Consider the following 21,479-nt stretch of genomic DNA (forward strand, 5'->3'; position numbering starts at 1 on the left):
AATTAGCTGGGGATTTATTGGCTTATTTAACTTCAACATCTAATGGGTTGATCTTCAACATGACTACATAATGCAGTAGATCTGGTGGGATCATTTTCCACCCTCTTCCTTTGTTTTACTCTGCTTTCCTCTGGGTAGCCTTACTCTCAGCAGGCTGTATCCTTGTAGAGGCAGAGAAATACACCAGCTAATATTTATGTCTTTACAGCTGATGTTCCTACTGAAAATAACTTACACTCTTTCCCTTTGTTTATTAATTTTCAAAAAAATAAATAAAACTCAAATTCCCATCCATGGACCTATCACTATGACCAGGGATATAGTGTAATTTGACCAGTCTTCTTGGTGGGAAAATAGGACCATTTCATTGATTGCTGTACTGAAATCACATTAATAAGGAAGGAAGAATTTCCACAAGGAAGAACTGCAGGGCATGCCAATGTAAGATGACCTCTTCAGATGGGTATGTGGAGGGTTTCCAGACATGATGGGAGCCATTATGATATGCATCATAGGCGTTCGATGTCTATGCATCCATGGTTGCAACAGCTGTATAGCAGTAATTAGACTTACCACAGTGAACACCTTTTGAGTACATTGGAATGACTTGTCAAGTAATACAGAGATAAATATGTGTCTGTCCCCTATGGAGTTTCCAGACGTTTTAGAAGTAGGAAGAGCAGCAAAGTTAGAGGTATAAGCAGTTTTTGAAGACAAAAAAACATGAGAAAGATGCCCAGTATTGAGATTTTCCAGAGGAACGGGGATATCTTTGGTTACAAAGGGCTTCACTATACAGGCAGTAGTTAAAATCTTTAAAAAAATTGTACTGGAGTGGCAAAATGAAGCCTAGTCCCGAGCTAAAGCAGAGATGGAAAACCCCAGAGTCAGGGTTACTGAGTTGGATGGGACTGGGAGATTGTCTGAGGTTGGAGCAAATGAAGTAAAGGGGGGCCAAGTGTGTTGTACAGGACTCCACTGTTGGCGTGGCTAGTTGGTACTTAACTTTGGTGGGCAAAAAACCACAAATTAAAAAACAAAGCCAGTGAATGGTGTAGCCTATAAAAAGCAGACTGAGCAGTGTTTTTTTTGTTTGTTTGTTTGTTTTTAAATAGGAAAATTGGCACTAGTGTATTGGATGAAATGGAGCAGGGAGATATTGAAGGCAGAGAAAACAATTGGAGGCTGTAGAATTATCCTCTTGTGAGTGAGGCAAAGATTGAGGATGTGAGAAAGTAAAAAAAAAAAAAAAAGTAAATTTAAGATAAACTTTGTAAAGGCAGAATAGTCGGAATAGTCTAAGAAATATTTGTCTCAAGGGGGGATGGGTGGGAGGAGGAGGAGGATGAGGAGGATGAGGAGGATGAATAGCATGATTTTCCTGTTCACTGTATCATCTATTGGGTAATTTAATTTTGAAAATCCACAGTCTTCTCAATTATATATGAATACTGTGTATAATTTTTCAATGCTATTTAAAATTCTTATTTTTCAATTTTATAAATTTACACGGGAAAAAATCACATTGCATTATGTTTTCATGGAAAAATACATATATTGTATCCTTTTAAAATAATCTTTTTAAGATCTCATAGAATGAAGCATGCTGGGAATGATGACTACTAGGTACTTTCCCGCTAATGATCTTAACCATATAAATATAGTATAGCATTTTTTCCATGTGTTTTGTTTTCTTTTTTTTTTTTTTGGCATATAATTGGAGACATTGCTAAATATTGTGCTGTGGAGAATTCTTTTATTATGTGGGTAGGAAATAAGGAGTTAATCAGGATTTTTCAGAGATTTTAATATATATTGCTAATATATTTGGTAAATTTGTCAGGGGAAAATACAGCATATTTTGTGTTCCAAATACATTCGTCAGTTTTTGGAGCATCACTTGGGACTAATATGCCACAGAACAGATTTTGGAAATGGAGTAGTGGTATTAACTCTTGCTAAAGAGATGGAAGGTGATGCATAAGGACTAGTAAAGTGTAGAAATTTTCATTTTGATTGGACAGTATTTCTTTGGGCTTGCATGGCTGGGGAAAAAGTATATAGTCCCAGAGAATCACCAGTGGACATGGATTGACTGTTGCTGCATTTGGAATTTATGATATGAGAAATTCACACATGATCACATCTCAGTCACTTCCTTAGAATAAACTAAGGGCAACATTTCAATTCTAAATGGTTCACCCCACATTTGCAAGGTGCCTCAAGGCTGCCTTTCTCCCGAATCCTAGTTCTTTTATATATATTCAGAAAATTCACTTCAGTTCTGCCTACATGCAAAACACTGTCAGAGTGTAAATTTATTTCAAGATTAACTTGACATATATAGTGTTCGAATAAATGTTTGTTCAATGAATGGGTTGTTTTTCTTTAATGATCCAATTCCAGAAAGGCATCTCAATTATAGGTCTGTATTCTCTGTCATTTTTTCTCAAAGTTCATTCTTCCTTAGTTTCTAGGGATAGCATTACCCAAGGAAGAAAATGGACAAAATCTTCTATTGCCTAGGTCTTTATTTATAATATTTAAAATCTGCACTGTGGAATTCAGTGCCATATACAGTGTTGACTTCAGATGGAGTCAACCACCTTACTGTTCAAGCAACATCTGGCTTTTCTTGGTGTGTTTCCTTCAAGTGCTAAATATTATTCTTTTTGTTGTCACGGTAGATGAAGTAGAGCGGGCAATTTTGTGGAGACAGAATATAGGATAGTGTAAAACTTTGGAATCAGATTCAATTTTGGATTTTACTTTATCACTTAGTTGTTATTACATCAATAAGAGTCTTAATATTTGAGCCTCAGCCACATCTGTAAAACTGGGAATCATGCTTACATCTTATGTAGCTGTCAGGAATATAAGGAATAAGGAACAGTTATGAAAGCCCAGTCACATTATAGATGTTCTTAATAGTCAGTAATATAATAATCATTTGTTGCTATCGTTTTCCCTCTACTCTGATTGCAAGTTATCTTTTATTTTTAATATTATTCATGTGTGAAGGAATGCAATCTAGGAGTATTTCACCAGCCCATGTCTTCACCTTTTTTTTTTTTTTTTTTTTTTTTTTTTTTGTGGTGCTGGGGATTGAAACCAGGGCCTTGAGCATGCAAGGCAAGCCCTCTACCAGTTGAGCTGTATCACCAGCTCTTTACTTATTTTTGATCATGAGATGAAAATGAAATTAGAAGTTAATTGACATTTTACCTGAACCAATTCTTTAAACAAGGAATAAAATGCTAATTTTCCATTTTCCATTCTTTGAACCTACAGAGGGTGGTTATATTGAGTAGTAGTGGTAGCTTTTGAACACTTAGAACATGCCGAACATCCTTCTAAGTGTTTTCCATTTTTTGACTTAGTCTTTAGAATAGTCTTCCATGATGTAGTGACTTAAGTATTCACATTTTGTAGTTAAGGAAAGTGAGAACTTCCTAGGCTGAGTTCATTGTGACACATCTTATGAATGGTCTGCCTCAGATGAACTCAGGCTGTTAGCCTCCCAGGCCACAGTCTTATTTATTCTGTGAACTTCCATAGTAAGCAGGCTAACACGGCATGTCAGGACACGCATGTTTGTAGAAGAGTTGCCAATATCTAACCACACATGTGGTATACAGCCTATTGGATGTCTCTAGTCAAAGATGATGTCTGTCCTCCTGTTTTAGTGGGAAATCTTAGAAAATTATAAAATAGATTGTATGCTTTATTTACACTTACAGGGATATTTCTTAATGTCCTTATAGGACCTATTTTAAAATAATACTAATTAAACTCTTGTCTTTCCATTAAAGTTTTGAAGTGTTTGTTTCCTAATTATCATTAATTTAGTAACTGTATGAATTATCATTATGTTTAGTAGTAGCGTGATAGTCTATAGAAATGGAAAAAAGGTCTAAGTTTAAATATCTATTTATAGTTTAAGAACATCTTTTTATATATTCAAGTCAATCAGATGTACGTTAAGGTTGAAGTCTGAAATTCTCATTTAGGAACTAACTTGCACAATATATGGTATTTGACAATCATTTCTTGCTTTAATATCATCATCTGATAAAAAGGGTACTAGGATTACATTTCTACCTGTACCTTACAGAAATGTCAAATACTGAAAAATCACATAAATATGTTTACCTAGAAATTTACTCAATATCTTTCTTTTAAATTGAACCCATCTCTTATTTGAGTTTCTGGGTTATTCCTATGTTTTTCTAACCTCTAATCTTTCTTATTCCTCATTTGTTCTTCAAACTCTATCTGTAGTGATCTTCTTGGGAGGAAATGTGCAGTTTAGGATACTGTTCTTCAAAATCAAATTTCAAGCTTATTGTCATTTTTGTGCACATTTTGTACAGGGATTATTCAGAAAGTAATTACATAATTTATCTTACATACGTGTATTATTCATATAGCATACAAAAAACTGTAGTATTTAATAAAGATTTTATTTGCAGTCATTTTAGAAAATCTCTTACTAGTAGTAATATTTCTTAAGAGTAGAAGTTAGTTTGGTCTTGACTTTTAGGGTTCTTTTTATTCATCTAGGCTACTGCTTTATCAGTAGCAGATATATACCGTAAATTACTTTGTGTGCTTAGATGTCATCCTTATTCACTGGTAAAAAATAGTTTATTCTCCACTGGTAGGTACATGCCCATTAAATATGAAAACAAATAGTCAAATTCAAAGGTACATTATTCACTTTTTTTGTGAGAAGTATAACATATTGATATAAGTGCACAAATCCAAAGTATAAACAATTTAATTTTCATAATGCAAACACAGAGATCCTATATCAACAGCTAAAATCATATTTGCACTGCCAGAGGCCCACATAATTTTCACTTAAAGATATATCCTTTATAATTAAGATATTTTCTCAAAGCTGATACTGGAAATACTTGAATAAAGCTCTTATATTTTTTCAGAGAGTGAGCATATAATTGTTCATATTAATAGTATTTATCATAGTGACTAATAGTGCCTAACAATTGCTTGTTTAATTTATTGGGTTTTTAGACTTATGTTGCACAGGATTAATGTTCTATACTTCCACATCTGAAAATGAGATTTAAAAATGTTTATGAGAAATGGCTTCCATCTAAAGTTTTGATAAAGTAATAACCACATTTATATAATTAAATAGTTTAAGATTTAGTTTACTTCAGTACTGTCTTATAAAGCATTATTATTTTACATATAAAGGAATGGAGGCTTATGATTATGATATTTCTCGGTCATGTTTACAAGTAGTCTTTCAGTCACATTCTCCACTATTCTTCCTGGTTTTTAAAGTTATTTAAATACACAGGCTATTCATTCCCTTCACCAAGTGCCTACTTACTATTAGTAAAATGTTGTGTGTCCCATCCGCAATTTGATGGTATAAAGCAATGGTTTTTCTGTGTTTCACACAGCACCAGGGCTCTGCAAAGTGTCTCTGGGGGTTCTTTGATGTCTAGACAGTTTAAATTATGCCTGCTCCCCTGCCTCCAAATTCCACCCCTGTTCTGCTTCAGGGGTTGTGGGAAATGAAAACAAACCAGAAGGGTTCCACAATCCTACGGTCTAGGGGGAAAAACAAATAAATAGAATAAGCTGTATATCTACCCTGGCAGGTGTATAGGAAAAGACCCAGTTATAGAGGATGGAAGAAAGAAAAGAATTGGGGACATATATTGTCCTGCTTATTTATTTCTTATTATATTTATAATATGGAAATATATGTGCATTATGAACAAAATGAAAACATTATAGAAGAATTAGGAAAGAAAGCAAAGTCACTTTTAGCCCAGTGACCTTTTTTCCTTCCCATCTCCCCATAGGCAGCAAATCTAAGGCTTTGGTCTAGTTCTTGCACATTATCCTATGTATGGAAATGGTAAAATATGGAATCATGTTTTATGTTGGAAAACTAACTTTCTTCTTTCCTTTGTCTTTATTTTCCTTAAATGAATTGGGACATCATGATTCCTTCAATTCATCTTGTTAGAAAGTAAGTAACTTCTGAACTCTTAGATATTTTGTTAAAATATTGATATTTTATTGCTTTATATATGTATATATGTGTATATATATGAATATATACATGCAGAGACACAATTTTAAACTTTGTAATTCTAAGTGGGGTGATTAACCTTTGCATTAACTATAATTTTTTAAAATAAGTTAAAAATAAGAAATGTTACATAAGTGTTCCTGATATCTAAGAATACAGTCATCAGAATCAGAATCGTATTTGCTTTATTTTATTTCAAACCCATAGTTAATCTTTGTGTTTTAAGTACATTTAGCTATATAGAATGTACACTTGCTATTTCTATTATTTTCTGAATATAAAAATAACAAAAAATGCATGTCTCTAACTTATTCTCAGTCAATAGCAGTTAATTGAGATCATATATTTCCTCAAAAAAAGGAGTCCAGATTTTCTAGACTTCATGGAATTGATGAGAATAATAGCAATAAGTAAAAATGGTATGCAAGATTTTTAAAATATATTTTCCTATTGTATCTGCTGTTGCTTTGGATGAATCATTCACTTTTTAATAAGCATTAATAAACACTTGATAATTTTCAATTGTTTTTAAATAAGATAGATCAGAATAATGAGGTATTTTTCCCAATAAAGAAATACCCTTAATGTGTTTAAAACAAGTGATGTATCATTGAATGATTTGAGTTGTCAAATGTTATCTAATTCTTAAATACATATGTTGAGTACTTCCAAAATAAAATTTCATATGTTTATTTTGGGTGAAAGAGTTGAGGAAATGACAGTAGTCATTGAATCTTTTGGAGATTTATGTTCATGTGATTGTGAATGACCATTTTTAATTTTTTCCATAGTAAATCTCGATTTTTATGAAGTTAATAAACAGTATAATTTAATAATATATTCATGCTCAGTAGTGCTTATTATTCATATGAAACTGGGTACTTAGCACATATGTTTCCAGCAAGCATAGCATCAAACTGCTACTTAATAGCCAATTCATCTACATTTACCTTTAATATAGAAAGAAAATGTAAACTAAAATGATATTTTATTTAGTATTTCTTAGTTTTTCTGTATTGTTCCTTAATGTTCTAAATCTGAGTTCTTGGAATTGTATACATTAGGAGTTTAGTAATCAAGAGCAGGAGGAATATCATGAGGTTTCATGTTAGGTGGACAGTTTTATTTTTTTTTTTACATCTACAGTTCATCGTTTTTATGTATTCTATTTTATACTTGTCCTGTTACAATCTTCTTTGTCAAGTCTCTATGGAAATTCTGTATTTTTAACAGTTTCACTAAACTAAAACGCCAAAAATCTGACATAATCATTCCCAGCTTCTAATTTTCTGTGCTTTTGTCTGAAGAGTATAATGTGAAAGTATATGTTTTGCAGAGTTCTGTATAACACACATTGCATTATTTATCTGGAATTCATTCATTGACCTTTCAGCGGAGATGAATGTATTTTACTTTATAGGCATGCCTGCACCCACATAAATATGAATAAAACTCTTTTGTAAGGGAAAATCAAGAGACGATTTTCTTGCTTCACAAGAAAAGGTAGTGCATCAGCACACAGATTATTGTTCTGTGTACTTTAGTGTTACAACTGCATTGTTCTATGACCAAATTTATATTTGGACTCTTATTTCCTGTCAGAACCAGTGGAATCATGTTTATGTGACAGCACAGAGAAGCTGCTTCCTAAAGTAATGCATATTACTCATATTATTATAATATTGATAAACCTTTTTAACTGTGAGATCTATATCTATATCTATATCTATCTATCTACACACACACATATATTTATATATATATATATATATACGGATTTGTTAGAGTGTTTTGGCAACTCAGCCAATTCAACTTTTCCATTTTACTGGTGAGTTTTAGTAGTAAGTAAGAGATTTGATAATATTGTTTTTCAGAAAACTTTTAATTTAGTAACAATGACATTTTTACCCCAGAAATTCAAAAATTGAACACTCGATATCTTCAGGGCCTTCTTGTCCCAGAATATTTTAGGTTAAAGACCTGTAAGAGACATAAGGTTATCATCAAAATTGGTTTGATCAAACTTTTTTTTTTTTTAAGCATATTGGGAGGTTTAATGTACATAGAAACACAAATAAGTGCAGTAATTTTGGCTTTAAATTCTGGCTTGCAAAAATATTAGTTTGTAAGCAAAACAAAAAATGGTCTAAAATTACCTCAAGAAATATATATATGTATTATACATTTCATAACCATCTTTGCAAGTTTATGAATTCATTGCAATAATGTTTGCAGATATGTGTTGATATTTTAATCATTAGTTTAATATTGTTAGATTTCTTTTAGAAAACTGATTTCATAATTCAGTCACTTGCATCTTTACTGCAGAACATAATTATTAGTTGGGCAGAATCCCCAAACACATGTTTTTTTATTTGACCTATCTGAGAAAAAGATGTCATTGTATGAGCTGTATCAGAGAATGAACACATGTACATTCTTATTTGGCCATGTGAAAAATGCAGTCCTGTAAGTTAAATACTTATAATTTCAAATCAGTTCTTCCTTCCCGGTTCTTATTATTCTTTTGTTGCTTTTCGACCTATGAGATGGAGCTGCCCTTGAACTTGGGTTTTTTTTCCCTGATCATTCAAGTGCAACCATCAACTTGTCTGTAATATTTTAAATCTGAGGCTTCATAGTGTTATTTTACAAAATAACACCACATAAAAGTTTGGACTTTGGTTTCTTTAAAATACAGTGTTGGTTGCTTTATGAATAAAAGCATAATTTCAATTTAGGAGACTTTTTGCCTGAAGCCTGTAAGACAGATGCATCTGATTAACTTTGGGGAAACTGGACTGGCCTGTTATTGTAATGTAGATGTTTTCAGGGTTGGGAGGATATTTTAAAAAGGCATTCAAGAAGGTCTCTCTCTCTCTCTCTCTCTCTTTTTTTTTTTTTTCCTTAAGCAAGTCAGAGAACAGTTTTGCTACAGAAGCTACATCTCAGATCACTTCATTTTTGCACACTTTTATTTTCTAGTGGAACCTCTCCATTAGCCTGTCTGAATGCAATGCTTCACACTAACACTCGGATAGGGGATGGAACATTCTTCAAAATCCCTGGAAAGTCAGGCCTCTATGCTCTCAAAGTAAGTCATATTGTTCTGCATATTATGTGTGTTATTACCATGTGTCATGCATTTTTTTCAAACATGTGAAGGTAAACAAAATTAAATTTGAGTAAAGGGTAGAATGACCCCCATGCCTTTTGAAATGTTTTCAGATGTCGTAAGAATGATTTCATATTGAGAATAAGCAATGGTATTTTTCTTTAAGGAAAGCTTATCTGTGGTTTCACTCCATAGAATATGGCAATGGAAAATAGCCGTGACTTCCTTAAAATTCTAGATTCTTCAAAATTTACAGGGAGGAGTGTCGCGGTAATCAGTGAGGAGTTTAAGATGATCATAGTTGGCATAAACTCTTTGACCTAATGACTATCAACTGACAGGTCTTCACACCTGTAATCCTTTCTGACTTTTGTAAAAATAAGTTTATTCCTTCTGCTTGAAAAACATACTGATTTAAGTTGGGTGTTCAATTTGAAAACAAGCGGTGACCTCAAGGAAGTTTTACTAATAACTCATACCTATTATAAGAGGGAAAAAAAGGAATAAAGTAGAAAAAGCTTAAGATAATTGATTCTTAATTTTTTTAGTGGAATTTTAGATGGCATTTCCTATAATTCAGAATTCCAGAGGACAAACACTTATGATCTATATATGGTTGTGTCACTTAACAGATACATTTAATGTATAGATTAAAAATAAATTATCACTTTAATAAATGCTATACTTAAAGTTCATTAATTTTCTTTGAGAAGATTTATTTTTATTTTTAATGCCAAACGTTATACCCGGCAAAGAAAGTAGGGATTCTCCCTCAATATGATGCATCAGGTTCTTGTCACTAGATGTATTTCAGAAAGTAGCACAGGTTCATCAAAATAATTTTTTTTTTTCAGTTGCTTTTTGTGACTGCTTGGGTGTTCAGAGCACTGATGGAAATTCTGAATTGTTAAGCCATTTATTTATATCTGGAAGAAAGTAGACTTGAAAACAAATTGGAAACAATATGTCAAAAGGAGCCTTTTTGTGGGTGGGGGATAGATTTAAAAGGTTATACAGTAATACCTGTAGTGGCAATGGGCCTTTCCTAAGGCCCCCTCCCCAAAGAAATGACTTTTACATGAAAATGTACATCTGTATTGAAATTCCAAATCTCATATAACTGTGAAAATCCTTTAGGATGCTCAAAGTATTTAAAATCATTTTAGTTGCTAATATATATCTATTTATCATCATGAAAAAAAAATAATATAGAAAGAGGAGTCATCATGCCCAGCAGATGGAACTCTGGATTTAGTCTGTGACTCTGAGGTGGATGGCGCAGAGATGGCTGAGGCAAACGCCAATGGAGAGGAAAATGGAGGTGAGTATGACAAACTTCAAATGTACTCCCTGTTTCTCTTAAGTTATGTAGAATTCCAATAATTTACTAATTGAAGTCCCCATTATATGATATTCTTATATGATTTTATCCCTTACCAAGTTTTATCATTGGTCATTTTTTATTTAAAAAGGTTAGCACTTAAGAAAAATATACAGTTCTTTGCTTTATTTTTTCCTTATTCTTATATTGTTTATTCTTGTTGAAATATTATTTTCATTCTACTGTCTTTTTTATTTTTTAAAAACAGGTTTTCATGCATGTATATAGGGTACTACTGTCTGTCTCATTCTGTCCTTCCCATCCCCACCAACCCACCCCTCCCATCACTCCCTTTTGCATAATTCATACAGTTCTGTGCTTTTCTGTGTATTTTCATGAATAAAATTTCTTAAGTATTATCAGTATATTTCTCATGTAAAGTAAGATAGTTACTAGGTATCTTATGGTTGGAACTTATAATGTGCAGTTCAGTGACTAATTGTGCTGCTTTTTCCTGTAATCATAAGTAGTTTTATAATAGCTTTGTTCCTTGTGTTGCCCTTTGTAAATTAAGCTTAATGTTACTATTCCTCACAGAGAAATAAGGCTCAAATAAGATATTTACTTGTTAAACACTTGAAAAATGAGTGACCCTTGCTGAATGCTGAGGCTCTTCTCCACCTGTGAACTCTGTGTTGTTTCATATGGGTCTCTCTCAAGACTCAGTTCTGTTGTGATTTGTTGGTGCAGTAATTCTTCCATACTGCAGAAGCTGATGTACTTTCTTCTACCCTACCTGCTAGTCTCAAATTGGTCCCCGATCATGATTTGGGAGGAAGACTGTGTAATTAAAGTCTCTGTCGATGGACTCATCGGAATCAGTAAATTACCTTTAAACAAACAAACCTTAAAGGATCCTTGCAGAAATATCATATTTCGGTAATAACCCCCACCCATTCATTTTGTTAATGGCCATGAGAGTCCCTTTGCATGCTCTGTGTGGACTGAACACTCCTGCCCTTTAAACTAGTGTGCTGTCTGATAGTCCCCACAAGACCAATGTGACTTCGTTTGTATCTGATCTGCAGCAGAAGTTGTGAATTTAACATAGGAAATGCAGATTCTTGTCTTAGTCCAGTGGAAGCAGATGGTTTTATAGATTGTTTTACCAACTTGGATTTGTCTTGATATCCCTATTTCTACCCCACCAACATTGTTGTAGTGCTTTGAAGCTTGGAAGGTTCTTGAGGTTAGACAGAGGACAAACAGATATGCACAATTTCTGGCATTCTGGAAGGGTTTGTGGATGGGCATCCTCTCCGTAGAATGAAGGAGAACCTGACTGAGGTCATTCCCCTTGTGGTACTGCCTCCTATGTGAGCGCTCGTGTGTTCTCTCAAAATGTATATTGAGCTGCTACTGTGTGCCAAGTTCTGTTCTTGGCATTGCAGTTCAGCAGTAAATAACAAAAACAGATCTCTCATGGAGCTTATGTTCTTTGAGAGATAGACAGTAAGCAAAATAGATCTGTAAAATTTGTACCTCATTCACTGGTAACAATGAGGAGAATAAATCAAGGAGTAGAATAGGGAAGAGGAGTATGTTTTGAAAAAAAAAAAAAACTTGAGTGGAGTGGGAAGAGCAATCACAAAAGACTTTGAGGCAGGAGGATGCTGAAATGTTTCAGAAACAGAGGTCAATATAAATTGGAGGCCAGAGTGAACAAGGGAGAGTGGTAAGATACAAAGCCAGAGAAGTTGTGGGGGCCAGTTTATAGAGTATCTTGATAATGGCTCTCGTTTTGAGTGAAATGTTAAACCATTGTAGGTCTTGAGCCAGAAAGACACTTTCGTATTTTAGGAGGATCACTAAGTATAAGAAAAAGATGAGAAACAAGGACAAAAACAGGGAGATGAGAGAAAATTTGTTGCCGTAGTCTGGAGAAGAGATGATACTGATTTGAGTGAAAGGAGTAGCAGTGGATATGATGAGAAGTGATTGAATTCTGAATATATTTGGATTCCTTCATTATTTTTACTTCTTTTTTTGGTGGTGCTGGGGGTTGAACAGGGCCTCACACATGCTAGGCAAGCTCTTTACCACTGAGCCACAACTCCAACCCCTGGATATATTTAAAGGTAGATTCAACAGGATCTGTTGATAGATAAATGCGTATAGGAGATGAAGGAGTTGGAGATAACTCCAAAGTTTTGAGTGTGAGCAAGAAGAAGAATAGTGTTATCTTTAGCTTAGATGGAAGAATTTCCAAGAAAAGTAGTTTTGGATCATTCTGGACATTGATTGTAAGATTACAGTTCACCATGCAGGCAGGTTTGCTCAGTGACTTACTCACCTGTCTAAAACTCAAGCGGAAGACCTTGCTGGAGATGCACAATTGAAAGCGGTCAGTTTATGGATGGTATTTATAGCATGAAACAGGATGAGATCACCAAGGAACTGAAAATGCCTTGAAAAGAGAAGAAGCTCTAAGACTGAGTTGAGAGGCACTTGAATTTCAAGAGATTAGAGAGATTGTAGGAAACAGCAAATGAAACTGTGGGTAAATGGACCTGAGAACAGGTTTTCTGTCTTGGAAACCAGTTGAAGATCAGTGTTTCTGAGAATAAAGTGATTCAGATATGTCAGGGATTTTGATATGTTATGATGAAGATTAAGAAAGTTTTACTGGATTTAGTTTTATGGGATGTTTTGGTTTGCTTTTCATCACTGTGACCAAAATACCCAACAAGAACAACTTACAGAAGGGAGAGTTTATTTGGGGCTCACAGTTTTAGAAGTCTCAGTCCATAGACAGCTGAATTTAATGCTCTGGACCCAAGGTGAGGCAGTACCTCATGGGGGAAGGGCTCAGTGGAGGAAAGCTGCTCAGCTCACGCAGGGTCAGCAAGCAGAGGAAGGTGTGGGGGATGGAGCCACTTGGAAGATGTTCCACCTCCTCCAACTGCCCCCAATCAATCTGTTCAAACTAGGACTGGCTGATTAGGTTACAGCTCAGCATCCAATAATTTCTCCTCCCAATATTGCTGCATTAACAGGAACTTTATATCCGAATCAGAACATTGAGGGTATTGACAAACTTGGCATTAACAACTTCTATGGAATGTTAAGACCCAAACCCTGAATGGAGTGGGTTCAAGAGAATGAGAGGAGAAAAGGGAAAGTCAAATCCAGAGAGGGGGTGTTTTTTTTCCTTATAGAAATTAAATATTAGGATAATTGTTCACTGATAGGAAAATTCCAGTTGAGGAAGAGAAATTGGTAACGGGTGAAAGGTACTGTATTGCTCTGTGCTTGATGAGATGAGTGAGGTCAGGACCCAATCAGATGAAGAGACTGGTCTTTGCCAGGAGTATAGATAGGTTCTGGAAAGGAGGCATAGGAAGAGGCAGCTTATTTCACTAGAAGTGAACGTCAGGGAGTACTTGTGGAAGAAGCTCATAGAATTTTGCTTCTTATTGCGTCATTTTTCTCTATGAAAAGGGAAATAAGTTAATTAACTGAGGTCAAGAATAGGGGACAGGGGTTTGTACATAAAAGGAGAAGATGTGAAATATTTGTCTAAGACAGTCTTGTTGCTTTAAGGGCAATCATTAAGGTTATTAGTCTTGGGCTGGGGATGTAGCTCAGTTGGTAGAGTGCTTGTCTTGAAAGCACAAGACCTTGGGTTCAATCCCAGCATCACAAAAAAAAAAAAATGGTTATTAGTCTTGAATTTAATATGAGCCCAGTCAGCATGGTTGTACAGTTTTCTCCTGTTATGTTCAGGATCACTGTATATGTACAGACAAGCACACAGTTGAGGTTTTGCCAGATGAAGTAGTAGAAGGATTAAAGAGTTGAGGGTGTGTGAACTGGGGAAGTTAAGGTGAAAGTTTGAAGTATTTCAATTGGATGTGGAGGTAAGTGAAGACACAATTAATTGAGGGATGGTGTGGAAGTCTCATTGAGATGGAAGGATTGTTGATTTGGTATGATAGAGAAAATGAGAAGCATGTGAGAGTGTAGTGCATGACTCTGAGTTTAGGGTAATATTATGGACTGTGTCGGGTATGAAAGGAAAGAAAAGGGTTAGGTTTAATGGTGTCATGAATAGTTAGGCATAGTGCACATTCTGGATGAGGGGACCATCAGTGACTGGAATTGAGCACCCCTTCATTTGCTCCACCTAGTGTCAGGGGATTGCGCTGTTCTACCTGGAGGAAAGGTTGCCTTTTCTTATTTGAACAAAGATGTTGTAAAAACTGATGGTGGTCCTGGCATAAGATATTAGAGAATCATCTGCATGGCTATTAAAACAGATAATTATGATAGAAATAGTATTGACAAGGTCTTATATTTAAGAGTCAACATCTTCAAAAAATGAGAGTAACCAACGCAGGAGTCGGCAGATGAACTCAGTAGGGGGTAATTGTTGGTAATGTCCTCTGATGAAATGAGATACACTGCTGGAGGCATCTAAGAAACAGGGAGGGAGAATGTATGCCACCTATCCAGGTTCCAGGCCCAGTGATATAAGACATGTGGAAAAAAGACTTTCTTCTACCTGAGAGTCTTCCAGGGAACTGGTGTCTGTAGGAGATAGTCAGGTAGACACAGAAGTGGAAGGGAGTGTTCTGAAGAGAAGTGGAGGTTGCAGAAGATTTTGCTAGTGGCTCCTCCTGAATCAATCCTAAAGGAGATGGAGGGGAGGGTATTAGGAATTGGGAAGGGATGGAAGACAGGTCGGGGCTTAGCCACTAGGGGTAAGCAAAAGGGGTAAGCAAACTCCCTAATTTTAACATGTGAAAAGGTGCTATACAGAATAACCCAGATACACACATCTGACTAATGTGACCTGAATAGATTTCCTGGCCTCTCCTTTGAAGTTGCATTAGGGAAATTGCTATGGGAAATCACTGAAAGAATAGTAAATAGCTTATTTCCTTGAGTATTCCTTGGCTTGCCCACTTTTGTATCTTATTGCAAACCACAATTGCTTCTTGCAAGATAAACATATTTCTTCTTCATCTCTGTGTCACGTACCTTTGGTGTAGCCTATTAATCTAGTTTCAGGATACATTTTCAAACCAAGAAGCTGAAAATTTGTTGAGTTTGTACAGTGTCTGACCTTTGTAAACTGTTTACTTCCATACATTTTAATCTTTGCAACATTTCTCTGAAGTAGGTAATATTTTTAGGCTCTGTTATTTTATTTTCTGTTATTTTATTATCAGTGAGCAAACTGACTTAAAGAAATTAAATGACTCATTCACATCACAAGCCCAGGTATGTGTGACACCAAAAATGAGGCTCCCACTACTTGGATACTCTATCCTGGAACCACAGGGACACTATAGCTGGTAGTTGCTGATGTAATTTGCCTTTCTTACACTAGACCATGTCTATTTTGTTCATAAACTTGAAGACTTTGACAAAGAGGAACCCCTGGCTAAAAAAACAAATGCCTGGCTAAAAAAATGAAGGAGTGGGATACCACACGATTGCTTACAAATCAATAATAAATTCCAGGAAAGAGAACTACTTTAGGTGATTTCCTTGCTCTGATATATATTTGAACCAGAAGTTAGAATGGATAGACCTTCCATACTTTTTACAGCTGTACAAATACATGTTGAAAGTCTGATCAAAGAAAGAAGGTGGGGTACATGTGTGAATGTGGGTGTGAGGGGGTTAGGGAGAGAGAGGAGGGAGGCTCCCACCATCTGTTTTTCTATCTGTGTATTCTCCTCCCCCTCCTCTTCCTTTGGGGTGAGAAAGTGGGGGGTATTGAGGTGAATAATAGCCCTTAATTGGTAAGATACCCTTGATGCAATTGAAAGAATAAGCCTCTGATACCATAAAGTTATTTCAAATTAATGAAGATTAATTGACATTTGCTGCACCATTAGAGAGGCAGGCAGAGAAGCATGTGAGAAGAAAGCATTTTACAAAAACAGATAACGAGAGAAGCCTTAGTGCTTGATGCTAGGCATTAACACTGGAGTTCTTAGGTAGAGTTAAGATAACAATAGTAAAGCTTTAGTTGTCTTCTTGGAACCATTGGCCAGGGAAACATTCTTTGAAAAAGAGAGATGCTTTGTCAAGATAATTTTTAAAGATTCATTGAAAATTTTTACAATGTGGGAAAAGGAGTATATTATTGATTGTAGCATTTATGAGACACAGTACTGTGGTTATGGGTATGTTTCTTTGACTTCTGAACAGACTGTCAATAAGCATTGAAAGTATAGACTGAGAAAGTAAACTGTTCAAATTTTATAAGCTTAGTCTAGAGATCAAAAAGTGATTTAGGTGAATCACTTGATATATCTGTGTTGACAACCCATGACCATTTATGCCTATGTAAGTATGGATCTGTGTCATCCAAAGAAATTATTATGAGTTTTATGCTCTATTTTAGTCAGAGATTTATGGGTGTGTTTGTGCCTGAGTTTTTTTTTCCCCCAAGCTTAATACGTTGGTATATCATGAGTTTCCTCACACATATTAAATTGACTTACACTGTGCTATTGGTTTGCAGAACCCATGCATATTTTATAGGAAAGGATACCATCAGTAGACAGTCTTCATTCTGTTCAACCTTTACACAGATTAACAAGAAAAAAATGAGTTTCCTTTTTTGTGGTCATCATATATTTCAAGTTTAAAATCAACAATAACCATCCTATTTATTTTTTTAAATGAGGAAACTGGAGAATGTACAATTTTCATCCACAGAGATCAAAAAAGGTTCTGCTTGCTATTAACCTTAATGGCTTTCAGGGAGGAAGCAGCACTCAAGCAAGGGAATTAGTATTTTAAAAGTCTTCATTTAGGGGGAAAAAATTAGAGAACACATATCCTATGTTTTAGACCTTAGATCCCAGGGTAAATAATGATTCCAACATTTCAAGAATTTTATATGGCCTTTTTTCATTCTTCTTTATGGCTAGTTTTATAAGTGGGTTTCTGATTGTGTGATTCTTGGCAGAGTTCTGTTAACTTAATGAAACGTTATTCAGCTCACTCTTTGTTTTCATTGGCTCAGAGGCCACAGTTTGAGGGGTCTTTTATCAAAAGTGAAAAGTACTTTAAGATGGCCTGAAGTGTGTGACTAGGATCTCTGTTGAGACATCAATTACATACAGATGAGGGGCTTCCTGGGGAAAGTGAGGGGGCACTATCCAGGCTCTGACCCCCAGGGAGTATTTACTCTGAGAGTTTATAGAGCATTTTCACACAACAGGAAAGGAAAGCAAAATGACAGGGATACTGGAGTCAGGAAGGGAATGTCCCGAATATTGTTAGAGTTTGCTTACCTAGTTGGGGTCTCTTTCCCCATGGTCTTGATTTGCTGGAGATTTTCCAGTAGCCTACCTGTGAATGCCCTCGAGTGGTTTTTTTATAGGATAGTGTCTTCGGGGTGGGGTGTGCTAGGAGGTGTTGGTAGGTTTGAGCGTTTTCATGGAGGAAGAAGAGAAAATACGATCAATTTCCACCTGGCAGCCTTTCCAAAGAACCTTGTAGGTGAGTAAAGAAAATTCCTTCAGGATCTATACCAGCTCCCCTGATTTTCCTGGGTTAAGTTAATTTGTCTTTCATTCAACATCTGTGCATTTCAGTCAAAATCTTGTTAGCTCATGGAGACACCTGCTCCACATTGGTGGCCTAGAGAAACTTAAGTATGTGAAAATTATGTTGTTTTAGTTACACATGGAAGAAAGTACAGAGGAACGAGAACAATCTCTACAGTTAGAAATGACCGTTGGCAGGATATAAAACTTCCTCTGCCCACTCTTTCTCATTCTCCCTCCTTTCATCCCTGCCCACAGATTTCACAGCTCACAAGAAGCATGAGAGATTTCAAAAGATCATTCAGCCCTGGGTTCTCTCTCATGCCAGTGTTTGTCTTAAACCAGTCAATTCAATTAGACATTATTCCAATAGCAGATGTCCAACAGGATAGAAAGCTCACAATCTCCATATATTTGTCCCTCTGTGTTTTTGATAACCTGTATAGTAAAGATTTTTTTCCCTCTGTTGAAATCTTTTGGGCTTTTAATTAAACTAATTTCCTCCTTTTCCCCCCCTCTCTGGTGATGGAGAACAGCTGGTCACCATCCAGTCACCACCCCTTCCACCTCAACTTCTCCCAGTGACTTACTTGGACTCTTTCAGACACTACTTACAGATACTATTTTCATTTCTTGTATCCATTAGGGGCCTCTTTTTTTTTTTTTTTAACATATTTCCTCTTGAACTGTGAACTTTGTTCTTGTATAAATGGATTTTAGTGAGCTTTAACAGTCCAGAGACACGGAAGAAAAGAAAGTTTTCTTTTCAGTGCAGATAAAGTGACCCATTTAAACGTTCTTTCCCCCTTGTGTTACAGGAGAACTATTTCATAATAAGGAGATAAAAATTGGAAAGAGTATGATCTCATAATAAAAACAAACTCCCTTTCAAATAAAAACAAAATTAAAGGTATTCCCCCAATTACTCATCTTAACTAGCCAACGTTCTGTTTGATTTATATAGTCTATGATTTGTATGTAGGAACAAAGCACCCATGCTCTTAAAAAAACAAAAAACAAAAAACAAAAAAAAACCACTTCATTGATACCAGGTGATCCATTCTCTCTTCTATTTTTAAGTGACCATATGTAACCATTTCTCAGTCAGCCACCTTGGTACCTTACCTAACTCCCTTTTGTTGTTCATTGGAGTTGATATTTTATATGTTGAGTTATACAGTAATTAGTAATGATGCCCATGAGTGAAGCATTTACTCTTGACCCATGCTAACCTTTTGCTGATAGCCTTTCTACTTTTTCTGTTTCTCGTTTTCTAGGTTGATTGCTTTAAGTCTGTTCAGCTGTTTTAGGATACTGATGCAGCATGGAAGATCATAGGTGTTGTGCCAGGGTAAAAGCAATAGCCTCTGATATTTTTACCTCACACAAGCAGTGGAGGCTGTTATTACACTCCAAGTTCTGAGAGAGAAAATCTTATTGGTTCTATAGTGGAAGGAGGGTTAGGTGGCCAAAGTTGGCACCAATAGGACATGGTTTTCCTACTAAATATGTTGATTTTCAGTTTGAGTTTTCTCTTTTTCTAGTCTGTGTTTGAAGGCTATGTTTAGAGATATCCAGAGATATTAGTATCATTAAATTGGCTTGGCTGAGAAATCAAGTGCTGGTAGGAAGTATTCCTATAGCTACATCTTCCATGTGTAAAATGTTCTTCCTAGTTACCTGTGTAGTTATAGCGTCCTATCCAGTGCAAACTGCAGTATTGATGAACCATTCCTGGACATTGTAATGAAGTTGTGGTATATCCAGTTCTGGGACAGGTGAGCATCATTTGCAGTATTTGTATTAGCCATGAAAATCATTTAGGTGTCATCATGATACATTTTGTAGGAACCAATAGACATATACACACACATACATTTTCTTCTTTGCTAGTTTAATGATCATCTTATAACCATTTTACATATACATACGTGTATATATGAATAATTTATTTATTTTATTTGATACCGGGGATTGAACTGAGGAACAGTTTACCACTAAGCTACATCTCCAGCCCTTTTTTATTTTTTATTTTGAGATCAGGTCTCAATAAATCACTTAGGGCTTGTCCAAATTGCAGAGGCTGGCCTCGAATTTGTGATTTTTTGCCTTAGCCTCCTGAGTTACTGAGATTATAGGTGTGCATTACTGTGCCCAACTTACTTTTAATTTTTTTCCTGCAAACCTCTCCTGAAGAAGAAAAGAGCTTTATTAGACTTCAGAAGCACATAATATAAAATATTGTAAAAATTTCAGTTATAGTAGGTCTCTTCTATTCATAAAAAAATATGTTCTAAATGTTATCAAGGACATCAGTAGTTACAATGTTTTGACTCCTTGTCCTTTGAAAGTTTCTTAGGGAAAAATTGCTATTTCCATTATTTTATTGCTAGTATTGCTTTATGTAATTGCTAGTTTTTCTTGGCATATCCTTTGAATGTTTTCTTTTAATGCAACAAGAAAAATGGCTTAAGCCCAAATGCCTATACCTATCTTGGAACAAGGAATGTTTTTAAACAGGGCAGCTCTCCATAGACTGGATCCAAAATGGATTAAGGAATTATCTTTCTTTGAAAGAAATGGAGTCCAAGAAAGATTTAATTGGGGTCAAATGGGCTTCCCTGTTCTTTTTTAGATCAATTTTTACAATTTTGGGCATGTATTTGGTTACTACTTATATTCAGAATACTTGATGTATATAATTTCAAATGTAAATTCTGTACATAAAACATATTAAAATCCAAACTAAATTCTTCTGATTACTTGCCATTTGGGGATATTTTTGAATTATCTGCTTATTGATCTTTCAAAATAGTTTAATTATCACCACAATGTTGTTACAGGCTAGTTTTCCTCAGATAGATTTAACGGTTCTACACCCCATTGTTCTTTGAAAAAAACACTTAAAAAAATCCTTCATGGCTTCAATGTCACATCTTGGTTCTTGTTCTCTGTTTCCCTCCCTGCATCTTCCCTGGTGCTCGACATGAAGAAAAGTGCTCAATAAAAGTTATATGGTTGGTAAAGGCTACTCCGATAAGTGAATGATGATACATAACAAGGGAGGGTGATGGGGGTGGTGAATAGAAAAATAGAGGAACTTTGGATGGTGTAGAGGAAAATGAGGTGGGAGTGAGTTGGAAAAGGAAAGATACAGACTGAGACAGACAGTATTACCCTGTGTATATGTATGATTACATGAATGCTATGAATCTACATTGTGTATAACCATAGAAATGAAGAGTTGTACCCCATTTGTGTACAATGAATCAAAATGCAGTCTGTAAGGGCTGCGGAGATAGCTCAGTTGGTAAAGTGCTTGCCTTGCAGGCACAGGGCCCTGGGTTCAATCCCCAGCACCGCAAAAAAAAAAAAAAAAAAAAAAAAAAAATG

At 35.3% G+C, this 21,479-nt stretch overlaps 1 protein-coding gene across 1 annotated transcript in view; it reads left to right on the forward strand.

The window, feature by feature from the left end:
• The window catches only part of Asxl3 (ASXL transcriptional regulator 3), a 165,853-nt gene that overhangs the window by 58,083 nt on the left and 86,291 nt on the right, over positions 1-21,479 (forward strand). The window contains 2 exon segments of the mRNA XM_047525985.1: positions 9,062-9,170; positions 10,404-10,512. Of these exon segments, the coding sequence (XP_047381941.1) occupies positions 9,062-9,170; positions 10,404-10,512 (218 nt within the window).

Source organism: Sciurus carolinensis, chromosome 15, assembly GCF_902686445.1.
Source record: "Sciurus carolinensis chromosome 15, mSciCar1.2, whole genome shotgun sequence".
Taxonomy (NCBI): Eukaryota; Metazoa; Chordata; class Mammalia; order Rodentia; family Sciuridae; genus Sciurus; species Sciurus carolinensis.